Genomic DNA, 12,951 nt, shown 5'->3' on the forward strand with positions numbered 1-12,951 from the left:
TCAAGCCTAACAGTCCGTGAAACTAGAGTTGTAAAATGCAAAACATAATCAAATTGATGGCTAATCACGTATGCTATTGTCGGTTTTTTTCCCGAATTCTTTCATAAAAATTTTTAAATGGAAGGATGCGATAATCGATCGAAATATTTTGGCTTGCGATATTTTATTTTCACGTTTTCACGTTGAATTACCATTCAGTAGCGATTTTGCAATGTTAAACCCAGATATTATACAAGCGGAAACACGCTTTATTTAGCTATTTGAAATCAACGTAGTATTAGCAGGACTTGCAGCATTAAGCTAAAGCTCAAGACAACTCGCACAACTACTTTTCTGTTGAGAAAATAGCAGTTAATCCAGCTTAATCATGTCGATGATGTAGCTCTCTCTTCGATGCCCAATACTCGTCAGCGCATCCCTGTGCAGCGCTTTGACTTACAATTCTTGGTGCTGCCTTGTCCACAGTCACGGTGTAGTACTGCAAATAAGAATAAACAAATTCGAGTATTAACATTAAAAAGAAAACTAATCCCCATTTGACTTTTGAACGCTTTTACCAAAGTGTAATCGTTTTTGACACTCCAGTATTTATTGATGGCCATAAATTCTTTCTTTTCGTGGGTGTAGGGAGGCCATTTCGGAATGCCTTCCCTCATCGTCACTCCGTCCGGTGTTGGTTCCCTAAATAATTTCGTTGATATATTAGGCTGAGCATGTTGTAAAAAAATACAAAACATGAAGCTTGCCCGTAGGTAGCGAAAGTCGTCCAAAGCTCAATCATTTTCTTTCCAAGTTCTTTTTCCGTTTCGTTGTGCGGGATCGGCATAGTGAATAGATACATAATTTCATCCGCGTGCATCACACCTGTAAGTCAATAAAACGCGTAATGTCTACTGGGATAGGCAGTGCAATTTATAAATCATTATCTTACCTCGAGGAAGGAAATCACTAGCGCCAATAATGCTGACTTTACTTAGGAAATCAAACGAGTACCAATAAGCGTGAGGATTGAATGTGGTGTGTTTTAATACCGTTTGCCAACCACCAGCTTTCAAGAACAAAGTGCCAGTAATCTGTAAAACGAAAACATCCTTAATTTTCTTGTTTCTTGTTAATAGAATGGCCACCTACGTCGATTAAACCGGGAAGCATGACGGTCAGATTACCCATCTGACAAGAATCAACGGCATAACCTAAGTATTTGGTGATGAGAGCATCCGACAACGCACTTGTGTCGTCACGAATCCCTGCAGTATTTCAAATGAAACAGGTATGACGTGATAGATTTAAGGTGTATACTTTTAAGGGATCCTCACCTAAAGCGCCAAGAATAGCTCTGACGCTGTCGTACTTCCAGAAGGTCTCGTTGTCAAAAAGATTATTCGGTTTAATGTAGCCACGGTAAATAATATCGAAAGCCATAATGCCTTCGCCTTCATTAGCACCGAACAAAATGTTCACGTCCGTCATGTATTCTCCTCGTTCAATCAACGTTTTTGGTTCCTCGGTCAAATAGCGGACTTTTCCCGCAGTTTGCATAATAGGAGATTGGCCTCCGAACCCCATGTTACCATTTTTCTGATCTTCTTTCTACAAGAAGCGTTAGTAAACTGCAATAATTTTTGTTCTCCAAATAGAAAATACCGAAAATGCTTTTTGGGCGTTTCGCAAGGCTATGGCATCTATGCTTCGCAAGCAGTGGAGTAAATCGGCATAGGGTTGTAGAGGGCATCCAGCCAGCTCTGCAATTCGATATCCATGCTTAGTCGTATTACGATCAAGGGCCCATTCCGTCAACATAGAGCCTGATTCAGCAATGGCGTTGTGGAAAAGTCCTGTATTTTGAACAATAGATAAATAGTTCAATCGATGAGTGTAACGATAAGTTCCATTTCGTTTTTACTTACGTTCTTCTCGGGCTTGAGGACATAGGAGAAGAAATCCTACACTTGCTGCCCCGGCGCTTTCACCAACAATGGTTACACAGTCTTTGTCACCGCCGAAGTATTTAATAAATTTTTGAATCCAACGCAAAGCCTCAACTTGATCGGCCATTCCTGCATTTCCCGGTATTTCCTCCGTGTCAAGCGTAAGGAATCCTTTAAAGAAAAATGGTAATTGCAGCTGCTGTGCTTATGGTTACAATTTCAAGTTTTTGTTAAAATATACCGAGTGCACCAAGTCGATATTGGATTACAACAACGACGACGTCATGTGCCATAAAAGTGTTTGGCTCGTAAAGGGCGCTTTGACCCTGAATTTAATAATGTGAAATTTAAGTATCCGTGTTATTTCACTAACTCATTTCGTTTTTCGATCTTACAGTTACGAATGTTCCGCCGTGTATCCAAACCATGACAGGCAGCAGTTTGTTAAATGTAGTAGAAGGATCAGAAGCGTTCCCTGGAAACTAAATTATTTACAACCACATTACAGGTAACTAACTTAAATTTTTGGACATTGCTTTTATTTTACTTACATGTGGGGTGTACACACTAAGTATAAGACAGTCTTCTAATGCATTATCATTTCCCTGGGCACATCCTGATGAATTTTAATTTGCATTATTCCAATTATTCACGATACCGCAGTCTCAATTGCATGCAATTATTTACCTGGTGGCAAGTCGATGGAGTTGTAAATCTCATCGTCAGGATAAGGGTAGTTTGACGGTATCGGAGGCTGGTTTATAGATAAAATACCCAATTAATCGCAATCTGCTAATCTATTGTGTACAACCTCATTTACCAGAAATCGGGTCTCATAAGTAGGTTTCGCCGCATAATGGAAATAACGGAAGGAGTAAAACGGACGTCGAGGCTCGTACCAGGACGTGCTTGCGTTTCCTGTTAGAAATTGCCTTGCAAACCATTTGTACGTCGCCAAATTGATAGAACGCAAACTCACCATAACCACCCATGACGGCCTTTGCATATCCTGGCAATTCCATGATGAACGGTTCCGAGGAACATGGTGCAGCCAGGTAGGCTGCTACCAACACACACAACACCGTGAGTTTCATATCTTTCTGCTTGCACAGAATGAGCCCGCATACTATTTTTTTTCTTAAGTTTAACGATACTTTTCTTTGTCGTTATCAATAAGATTTTTTTTTGTATTTTTTTGTGTCTAGCCAGTGGTCTGTTAGTTAAATAAGATACCAGACTTGTCACCCTTTCATCATGATATGCTTCTTTATCGGCGTTTTGTCTTTCATGACACACAAACATATTCATAGTCTGACTGAACAACAATTATTAATTTCCTTAAATAGGAACTACGTACTAATGCAATTGAATATATGTTATTCTTGTTTGAATTCACAGGGAAGTCACTGTGATTTTTCGCATCTATTTGGGTGTGCAGTCTGCCAGTTAGGCAGCACGACGACGTTCGTGCTTCTTCTTCGAAGTCCAATACTCGTTGGCACATGCTTCGGCAGATTGTCGACTAACGGACCTCGGCCCCGCCTTATCCACAGTAACTGTGTAATACTATTTCCGGTAATTTCTATTTGTTAGTTCAGTTTAAATTAAATAGTAGCCCTGCATTCGAATACTACCAAAGTGTAGTCATTTTTGACACTCCAGTATTTGTTGATTGCCATGAATTCTTTTTTCTCGTGAGTGTAGGGAGGCCATTTCGGAATACCTTCTCTCATAGTCACCGCGTCTGGTGTTGGTTCTCTGTGGGATGAAACGAACAGGTACTTAATGATTTGCTTACAAGTTGAAGCTATAAGGTATAGGGCTTGCCCGTATGTAGCGAATGTCGTCCAAATTTCTAACATTTTTCTCGACAATTCGATTTCCGTTTCGTTATGCGGAATGGGCATCGTGAACAGGTACATAATTTCATCAGCGTGCATTACACCTAAAAATTTCCCAAACAAGAATTTTACACGGATTTTCCAATGCTGAAGAACAATATCCATCGCACCGCGCGGAAGTATTTCGTCGGCGCTGATCAAACTGACTTTGCCGAAAAAATCAAACGAGTACCAATAAGCGTGTGGGTTGAATTTTGTGTGAAGCAACACCGTTTGCCAACCACCGGCTTTCAGGAACAAGGTGCCAGCTATCTAAAAGAAAAATTGCAAAGAATATCGGCTTTTTCAGTAGAATTCTAATTGTTGACTTACGTCAACCAGACCGGGAATCATAACAGTAAAGTTTCCCATTTGACAAGAATCAACAGCATAGCTAAGATATTTCGTTGTTAAAGCGTCTCCTAGAGCACCAGTGTCATCACGAATTCCTGAGCGAAAGTCATAGCAAGCGGCGTATTAATTACAACAATATGTTCATGTGCGTGAGGTTATTATGATACCTAGAGCTGCGAGTATAGTTCTCACGGAATCGTATTTCCAAAAGACTTCGTCATTTTCTAAACCGTTTGGCCGGATGTACAAGTCTAGAGTCATATCTAAAGCCATAATTCCTTCTCCTTCGTTGGCACCGAACATAAGATGCGCATCGGTTTTATATTGGCCACTTTCAATCAAATGTCTCGGTTCTTCTGTCAAATACTTCACTTTTCCGGCCGTCTGGATCACGGGAGATTGCCCCCCGAAACCCAATCCGCCATTAAGTACATCATTGGCCTGAGAATAGGATCACACGAGACTGCGGGCTGATGGTAACTTAATAAGGGAAAAGAAATATACCGAGAAAGCTGATTGAGCAGCCTGTAGAGCAATGACATCAATGCTTCGTAAGCAATGCAGTAGTTCCTCGTAGGGCTCAAGCGGGCAGCCGGCCAGTTCAGCAATCACGTATCCGTGTTTAGTGGAGTTACGATCGACTGCCCAATCAGCCAACATAGAGCCTGATTCGGCAATTGCATACCTAAAGAGGTCTAATCCGAAAGTGATGTTGAAAACAGTTGTCACTTTCTTATCTTATCTTTTGACTGTATTTAAAACTTTACTTTCTTCTCTAGATTGGGGTGCAAGAAGAAGGAAACCAACACTTGCTGCTCCAGCACTTTCCCCAACAATGGTGACCTTGTCTTTGTCTCCACCGAAATATTTAATGAACTTCTGTACCCAGCGCAAAGCTTCTACTTGATCGGCCATACCCGCGTTTCCCGGAATTTCGTCCGTGCCTAACGACAGGAACCCTGAAGTGATAGGTTTGATTAACGATAACCAATCAATATGTATGGAGAGGGATCGTGACTGCTTACCGAGAGGACCAAGACGGTATTGAATTACAACCATAACGACATCATGTGCCATAAAGGTGTTAGGCTCGTAGATAATACTTTGACCCTAGTATGTTACACATCCAACCAATAGATAACCATTATTATTTTATTTAAACATTTTAACATATTTTTTTCTTTCTTACGAATATGAAAGAACCGCCGTGTATCCAAACCATGACAGGCAACAAGTCGTCAAACGTCGTTGACAGATCTGAAGCGTTACCTGGAAACTACATATTATTGGTATTCGATTGTAGCAATGTCGTTAGAAGGTGCAACGGAAAAAGTAAAAGATAAGTTATTTACTTTAGGCGTGTAAACGCTCAGGATAAGACAATCTTCTAGTCCATTACGATCACCTTGGGCACAACCAGGAGGTAAATCAATTGAGTTATAGATTTCGTCATCTGGGTATGGATAGTTTGAAGGAACCGGAGGCTGGTATGTAGCGACAGGTAACACATTTGATTAACTATGTGACTTCTTATTTATTGAGGTACACGTCAATTACCAGGTATCGAGTCTCATAAGTTGGTTTTGCCGCATAATGGAAATAGCGGAAAGAGTAAAACGGACGTCGAGGCTCGTACCAGGATGTGCTCAGGTTTCCTTTAGAATTGATTTAACGTGAAGTTGAACACTAAAATGCGGAACTTAAGTGCAAAAACTCACCATAACCTCCCAAAACAGTTTTTGCGTAGCCAGGAAGTTCCATAATAAAAGGTTCGGAACAACATGGCATAGCCAAGTAGGTTGCTAGTAAAACGCACAACGCCTTGAATTTCATGACCGCCAAACCCTAAGAAACTCTTGCTAATCCAAGTTTTTATTTGTCCGCCCAGTGCTTTTATTCTTAACGTTTTTTTTGTTTTGTATCAAGACGAGTTTATTTGTATTGTGACTATTTGCGTTCTGTTTTACTATCACATTCACATGTCATGGAAGATTCAGCTACACGCTCACGTTACGTTATCAAGATAAAATCAATATTTTGGGATCCTATTGAACTGGTCATGGGGTGCACTTAATCGAGTTGTATTTGGAAATTACGTACTTTATTTTTCGGTTGCCGCTATGGTAATACACATTTTAACTGAATTTTTAACCTTTACCGTTATTTCGTAAATTTATTCTATTACCTCAAAAGAAATATAAAATCTGATTGGCACACACCTTACCTAATCTTTAAGAAAATTCTTCCTTGTATGCTTTTTAACGATAGGTCATACCGGTCAAAATGTTGGTTTTGAAAGAATAACATTAATAGACAGTTAAGCATATCAGAATAACACTATCCTAGAAACAAATTTTAAAAAAGGAATCAATTGAATGTTTAAACAGATAGAATATCTTTTGGGTGCCGGAGATGCTGGATGCTCTCATGCATTTTAAAAAATTTGGAAAACTTTTTTAACATTGGAGCATAACAAAAATTTGGTTTCCATAGCAGCTTTTTAGTAATAGAAAAAATTAAAAGCCCAATGTGTCTGGAAATGCAAATAATAATACAGGCAAATCTATTGAGTTGTGAAAAAATTGCTGCTATCAGTTTAACAGCCATGGTCGACCTAGAAAGCGATTGTCTGTTTGCATTGTAAGGTGGCCTTGCAAAAACTCTTAAAGATCTGTCAGCTAATCGCACTTCCAAATAGAAGTGCTAACATGCATATAGTCCAATCGAACGGACAAATGTTAATGAAATCCATTGGCCTATGTTAGAAAGATAAACAGTAGGCACCAAAACCCCTCTCTTCACTTTAAAGAATTTTTTATTCAACAAAATAAAATACAATTATATTTTATTCCGGCTAGATTAAAGAAGTAAATGACATGTGATTACAGCAAAGCATAGGTAGATGTAACTACGTGCCGTAAAAATAAACAAAAATAACGTGCAGGTTGTTGGTAAACAGCGACTAAAAAAAGTTATTTTTTCCTGACAGTTGGCGCAGGTTGGTGCTTGGCTGTTAGTTGCCAAACTTGCCACTTTCAAGTGGCGTTAGTAGAGATCCCTGGCTTTGCCAGTTGGACACAAAGCCCTCTTGGCCTCAACCAGCCGGCCGAAAGCCCAAAACGTCTAACATTTGTTTTTCTGATCGTTTTCCATCTAAAATCGACTGTTTGTTACCTCGTACTGATTTGAAGAGTTAACTGTTCAAAATTTTAGACTGAAATATATAATTCTTCATTTATGTTAAAAAGTTATCGAATCCAAAACAACGCCTAGAAAGTCGAACGGCTTCCATTTGGCCCCCAAACCTGAAGGTCTAAAAGTCGATTCAAGGCCGCCTTGTTTTCATCACAGCCAAGTACGTTACCAACTTTTACTTTTTTTCATAACGGATTTTTCCTTCTTGTTTTGTAAAGAAACAAACATTAATCATCATTTAGGTGTATTTCAAGAAAAATGATGACCTGTAATCTGGAATGGAAAAACCAATCAGCCTTTCTTGTACAGGCTCTATCGAGTCTCAGGCAAAATGACACTCTTACAGACTGCACATTAGCGGCTGATGGAAGGCATATAAAGGCACACAGATTGATTCTCTGTGCATGTAGTCCATATTTTAAGGTGAATTTTCATTGAGTGTCTAACCAAAATTGACAAATAATCATAAATAAAACCTTTTAGGAATTACTGGCAGATCATTCCGACAAGCAAGCAATTATTTTTCTTAACAATGTAAACTACTCCCTCCTAAAACTTATAGTAGAGTACATTTACAAAGGATGTGTGAATATAGACCACACAGAGTTACAGAAGTTTCTCCAAACTGCAAGAGCTTTAAAAATATCAGGCCTTGTTAATTATGGAGAAGAAGAACCCCAGACTTCCAAGAAAGCAAATCCACCTCCAAAACTAACAGCACAAAAATCAAGCCACAAAAGGTCTTTGGGGGATGCTGTTTCAGCTTTGCCTCCAAAAATGAACAAACTGTCAAAAAAAGAAGTAAATACTCCATCTGTTCACCGCCCCGTTATTAGACCGCGAAAAGAAGCGATGACTGAAGCCCCATTAGCCCCCAATGCCATCCAGGCCGCTTACCTTACACTCGAGTTGGAAGTTGACGCCCAAGATGAAAATCCAGCGGGTGAAGCGGAAGAAGAGGAGCATGACGAAAATTTAAGATCGGACGAAAACATTCCGTTTGTTACAGGTACAAAAGGATTCAAAATTCGAATTTTAGCAATTAAAAAAAAAAAATTCGTATGCAAAAGACGTTGAGGGGAGATATCAGCCAATCGAGGGACGTCGACGAGGATCAAATCTGATTGCTGACATTCAAGAAGGATACGTGTACCGAATACGTCGGTACTTTAACGGTAAACAATATTATCGATGCTGTTACAAAGAAAAATGCCCCGGTCGACTAGTCTGCCACGAAGGACGATTTCACGCTCTCAACCAACACGATCACGATGGCGACATGCACGTTGTTCAAAACTACAAACTGGTCGCAGACTGCCGCAGCCGAGCCATTAACGAATCCACTCCCGTTTCTCAAATCATCCAGGAAGAAGTCGACAAGTACGTACAACGTAAATTGAAATTTTAATGAAATTAAAACTATTGCAGTACATTTTTACGTTGATCCTATTTTCGAAAAGGGCAACAGGGATATCTGAAGTGTTAGTTACCCCACGATATCTAGTGAAAACCAGGAGACTCCATCGCCAGCGATTGCATCAGCAACAGAGTACGCAAGAAATGGCCGAAGGTTCACAGATTTTGCCCCACACTGCTAAAGTTGAAATAGAAGAAGAAGATGAGGTCGGATCTCTTATCATCCCCCACTCAGAATCAGAATGAGTTGAGAAATTACAACAATAAGTGTCCAAGAAGCTTTATTTAATATTTAGCGATCACCTTGCTACTAAAGAAAGTTTTTTGTCACCATTGGTTATTTTTTAAGAACAAAATCCTTTTGTGTAGCTATATTATGGTTCTCACTCCAGTGACACATTCGTATTTCGCGATGTTATATCATTCCTCATTTCCCCTCATCCGTTTTTTAATAAAATTTTTCTGCGAACATAATTTCGGGACGAAGACTACTAACACAGAAATTGGATCGCGACCAAATCCATTCTTCTTATAGAATATTGGCAACGTCGTTCGTCTGCAAGTCTCGTTAAAACATTGATACACGTGTGAGAAAGAAGAAATAACATAAGGTGCAAGTATTAAAAAGTTACGTTAAAAAGTACAGGTTGCAAGTTTTGTTTGTTATAGATTTGAGTTTAAGTATACAAGGATGATAGAAACGGTGAAGCAAAAATGTTTTTCAAAAGAAGAAACCGGTGTGGCGAAAGAACTCGTGTATAAACCTTATGAGAAACAAAGGCAGGCATGGGTCGCCATGGTACAAAATTTAATGCAAGCAAACACCAATGATGAGTTGACAAGCATTCTACAGAGAATGTGTGATGCTGAAGAAATTCCCATTAAATGGAACAAAATAAATAAGCCCAAATTCTTGGTAATACCTTACAAAGGAAACAATAGCATTTTTATAATGTTTTCCATTGATTTTAGAACTACCTAAGACACTTAATGAATTACCAAGGCAACCCGACAAAAGATGAACAGTTATGGAATCTGGTGTCTAATGATCAGAAAGAAAAAAAGAAAAAGAAAACCACAGATGTGAAAAACGACCTCAAAACAGAAAATAGAGTTGCAGATAAAGTTAGAGATAAAGATGAAGAACTGGCAACCAAAGGATTGGCTGCTGGACCTGCCAAGAATAAAGCAAAAAAGAGTCCAAACAGCAAAGAAGAAAGTAAAAAATTATGGGCAATCGCAATTGAAAATCTAATTCAAAGAAATACCAATGAAGAACTAATGAACTCCCTAAGGAAAATAAGCACTGCACCTAATATTCTTTACGTTAAGAAATGGCAGGAAATAAAAAAAAACAAATTTGTGGTATGTATATCTTTAACATTCATGCTTATAGACTAGAGGGTTTTCTAACTGCAATTTTTAAATATTAGAATTTTTTGAAAAACATCCCTGATTACCAAGTGGATTCTGTAATTGATGAAAAATTACGCATCCTGATTTCAAAAGCCCTGGAAGATCAGCACATTAAACAGAAGAATGAAAAAATATATGCTAAAGGAATTCCACCCAAACCATTCCAGAAAGAAAAAAATTCTGAGTGGTTAAGTTTTGTTAGAAATTTAATAGACAAAGATAACCAAAAATTAGTAAGTGATGCAGGTGAAAAGATAACCGCGCGCGAAAATATTCCAAAGACTTGGAATGGCATTAAAAAAACGGATTTCAAGGTAGTCGTGCGTATAAATCATCATAAAATAACTTTTATTATGTGCGTGTTTTGTTTTGTTTTGTTTTTCCAGAATTTTTTGCAAAACAACCTTGGTTATGAAGTGAACTCCCCAATAGCTGAAAATTTATGGGATTTCATTGCAAAAGCATTACAAGAGAAACGGGCGGTTAAAGCGAAAAATGGCGTCATTCAAAAAGCGGCAGAAAAAACAAAAGGAAAAAAGCGAAAAAGTGATGTTGACCATATGAAACCTGCTATCAATGGCGGTAGTGCAAAAAGAATTAAGAAAACTGTGGAATTACAAACGCATAAAAACGAATCGTGCAATCCATCAAGCGACATCATTAGCGTTTCTCAAACTGAAGAGCCTTGCGGCAAAGTCAAATGGATTTCGATTGGCAAAATGTTATTGCGCGCTGCGGACAATAAGGAGTTGCCATTAAAAAAGTTTCGGAAAAAAATCGTCGCTGAATATTTAAAGCGGGTGGGTACTGCCGTTTCCGAAAAATCTTGCTGTTCGGACACCTTGTGGTCGAAGTGCCAAAGCAAATTATCGAAAAACTCCAGGTTCCAGATTGATGCCGAAAGCATTCGGCTTGTTGTATGATGTTGTGTGCCTATGTGAAATGAAAATATCAACAATACCAGCCATTTACTTGTTAACGTCATACTTTCTGCAATGCTTAAATATTTGTATGTGCCTAATCGAACTTCTAAATCGGCAAGAAATCATGTCTCAAATAATCCTAAATTCCTCCTAAAAAATTCAGGGGTAAACGTGGGTAAACTGTTAACCACATTTTAACAATCAATTTCAGTTATCAGTTTCTATCAACAGGGGCCTCTGTCATGGTAGCAGACGACACCAGCCCCTCAACGATCCTTCAGTTTAACGGGTTTCAAATTCACGACCATTTGTAAGTTCATCGTTATTTTATTTGTGTTTTGTGAACATATCTAGCGAATTTTGCTGCTGCCATTGCTAACAGGGAATAATAATATAATGATTATTGATTTATAACGTTTTTTTATTAATCTTAGATTTATAATATTTCCAAAATTCAACGTAGTTTCTATGTGATTTTGTAAGATATGCTGAACATTTCCAAACGCAACTTCAACAGCATCACGTTAGAATTGGCGTGTTTGGATTGTGTGTTCGTTTAGTTGCAAGAAGACGAATCACACAATCCATTGAACGATACCATTACCATTTCCAGACTAAAAAGCCAACCTTCATGTCTGCTGGGAACAAAATTGGCAAAACGGAATTGCATGATGCAGTGAATAAGAGGTTATCATTCAGTTAGTTCAAGAATCATAATGGAATATTTGAATTGAATGTGAAATGCCATTTTTGGCATATCCTCCTATTCCAAAAGACAGTGGTAAACATGTCAGTAAATTGTCTGAAAACTCTTATGTTCCAAATTGACCCAAAAGGAATGAAGCTTGTCATGTAATGTTGTAAGCCCAATGTCAAATCGAAATACTGCTTAACCAGGCATTGAATTGTTAACAGCATACTTTCAGTTTCACCTTTCTATCTGTATATGCATAATCCAACTTTTAGATCAACAGTACAAAAATGCCCAAAGGAATCCGCAAATCTGAGGTAAATGTATGTTAACTGTTAGCCACATTTTAAAATCTATGTTAATTAATATTCTCAGTTTCAGTTGACCAATCGTTCTTTGAAGAATGCTTGATGCGCATTGTATACCAAATAGCCGCGACGTCGACAGATATTTGTCCTGGTGTTTTGAGGTATGCTTTATCGTTCGTAATGTACATAGCAAAAAAATTTAAACGACGAAAGCTTCACTTTCGATTACTTGGTACATTCCGGCTATCATTCTGTTTCTAGAGCTGTTCTAGCGCTTGTCATAAAGGATTTAATGTAGAACGTAAAAGAGAACGCCGTGATGCATTTTTTCTAAAAAATGCAACGGTTTCATTTTGCCATTTCATATTTGACAATCTCGTTTATTTGCGGTTATGAAGTCAGAGCGTTCCCCAGAAATCTACCCCGTTCATCGAGTCCCTCTTGTGAGAACGCCGTCGATCGAAGATTCAATTTGCTTTGCCTGTGGGATGCGTTTTATATCCGTTTCCTTTAGTGATCAGTATAGGGAGTATGCCCGCATTGAAGATCATGGTCGAAGACGCTCGACCCTCACTTTCTTATAAGATAAAGATGAAAAGAGATTTCTGCCGACTATTTGCCGTTTTCCATTCGTGCCGTTTGCCTTCAACTTCTATCCGTATAATAGTTGTCCAGTAGCAAACTTTCCATGTTTCAAGTGAAATGGCAAAGCTCCCCGAAGGGCCGAATCCTCCGCAAAACTAGTTTAGGGTAGTTTAACGAAGTCTATTCATACGAGTGCATTGTTGATTCCAAGAACTGGACTCTGCTTGTGTAATCGGTGGCAAAAATTTAATCTAG

The 12,951-nt window shown here is 38.6% G+C and overlaps 4 protein-coding genes across 5 annotated transcripts; 2 read left to right on the top strand and 2 right to left on the bottom strand.

The window, feature by feature from the left end:
- Positions 1–240: 240 nt before the first annotated feature.
- LOC130685661 (acetylcholinesterase-like) lies at positions 241–3,039 on the bottom strand. The gene is made up of 14 exons (XM_057508982.2): positions 2,908–3,039; positions 2,749–2,846; positions 2,616–2,682; positions 2,480–2,544; positions 2,324–2,410; positions 2,170–2,254; positions 1,908–2,099; positions 1,645–1,835; positions 1,317–1,590; positions 1,132–1,247; positions 932–1,073; positions 742–864; positions 558–676; positions 241–478 (listed from the first exon to the last, which is right to left on the bottom strand). The coding sequence occupies exons 1-14, from the start codon at positions 3,020–3,022 to the stop codon at positions 362–364; spliced, it is 1,791 nt and encodes a 596-aa protein (XP_057364965.1). The 5' UTR covers positions 3,023–3,039; the 3' UTR covers positions 241–361.
- Positions 3,040–3,361: 322 nt separating this feature from the next.
- On the bottom strand, positions 3,362–6,010 carry LOC130685660 (acetylcholinesterase-like). The gene is made up of 13 exons (XM_057508981.2): positions 5,881–6,010; positions 5,720–5,817; positions 5,515–5,646; positions 5,352–5,438; positions 5,188–5,272; positions 4,930–5,121; positions 4,667–4,857; positions 4,330–4,603; positions 4,142–4,257; positions 3,940–4,081; positions 3,756–3,873; positions 3,563–3,686; positions 3,362–3,494 (listed from the first exon to the last, which is right to left on the bottom strand). Exons 1-13 carry the CDS (start codon positions 5,993–5,995, stop codon positions 3,375–3,377), a joined length of 1,794 nt encoding a protein of 597 aa, XP_057364964.1. The 5' UTR covers positions 5,996–6,010; the 3' UTR covers positions 3,362–3,374.
- A 1,204-nt stretch (positions 6,011–7,214) lies between these two features.
- On the top strand, positions 7,215–9,247 carry LOC130685677 (protein jim lovell-like). 2 transcript variants are annotated; one of them, XM_059494588.1, is made up of 6 exons: positions 7,228–7,354; positions 7,411–7,515; positions 7,587–7,780; positions 7,841–8,366; positions 8,428–8,737; positions 8,818–9,247. In XM_059494588.1, exons 3-6 carry the CDS (start codon positions 7,616–7,618, stop codon positions 9,017–9,019), a joined length of 1,203 nt encoding a protein of 400 aa, XP_059350571.1. In that variant the 5' UTR covers positions 7,228–7,354; positions 7,411–7,515; positions 7,587–7,615; the 3' UTR covers positions 9,020–9,247. The 2 variants fall into 2 exon arrangements, with proteins under 2 accessions (XP_057364989.1, XP_059350571.1); XM_057509006.2 differs by having other exon boundaries at positions 7,215–7,517; positions 7,600–7,780.
- Positions 9,248–9,359: 112 nt separating this feature from the next.
- LOC130685673 (uncharacterized) lies at positions 9,360–11,152 on the top strand. Its single transcript, XM_057509000.2, has 4 exons — positions 9,360–9,689; positions 9,746–10,138; positions 10,207–10,503; positions 10,576–11,152. The coding sequence occupies exons 1-4, from the start codon at positions 9,465–9,467 to the stop codon at positions 11,110–11,112; spliced, it is 1,452 nt and encodes a 483-aa protein (XP_057364983.1). The 5' UTR covers positions 9,360–9,464; the 3' UTR covers positions 11,113–11,152.
- Positions 11,153–12,951: the final 1,799 nt, after the last annotated feature.

Source organism: Daphnia carinata, chromosome 3 (assembly GCF_022539665.2).
Source record: "Daphnia carinata strain CSIRO-1 chromosome 3, CSIRO_AGI_Dcar_HiC_V3, whole genome shotgun sequence".
Lineage (NCBI taxonomy): Eukaryota > Metazoa > Arthropoda > Branchiopoda > Diplostraca > Daphniidae > Daphnia > Daphnia carinata.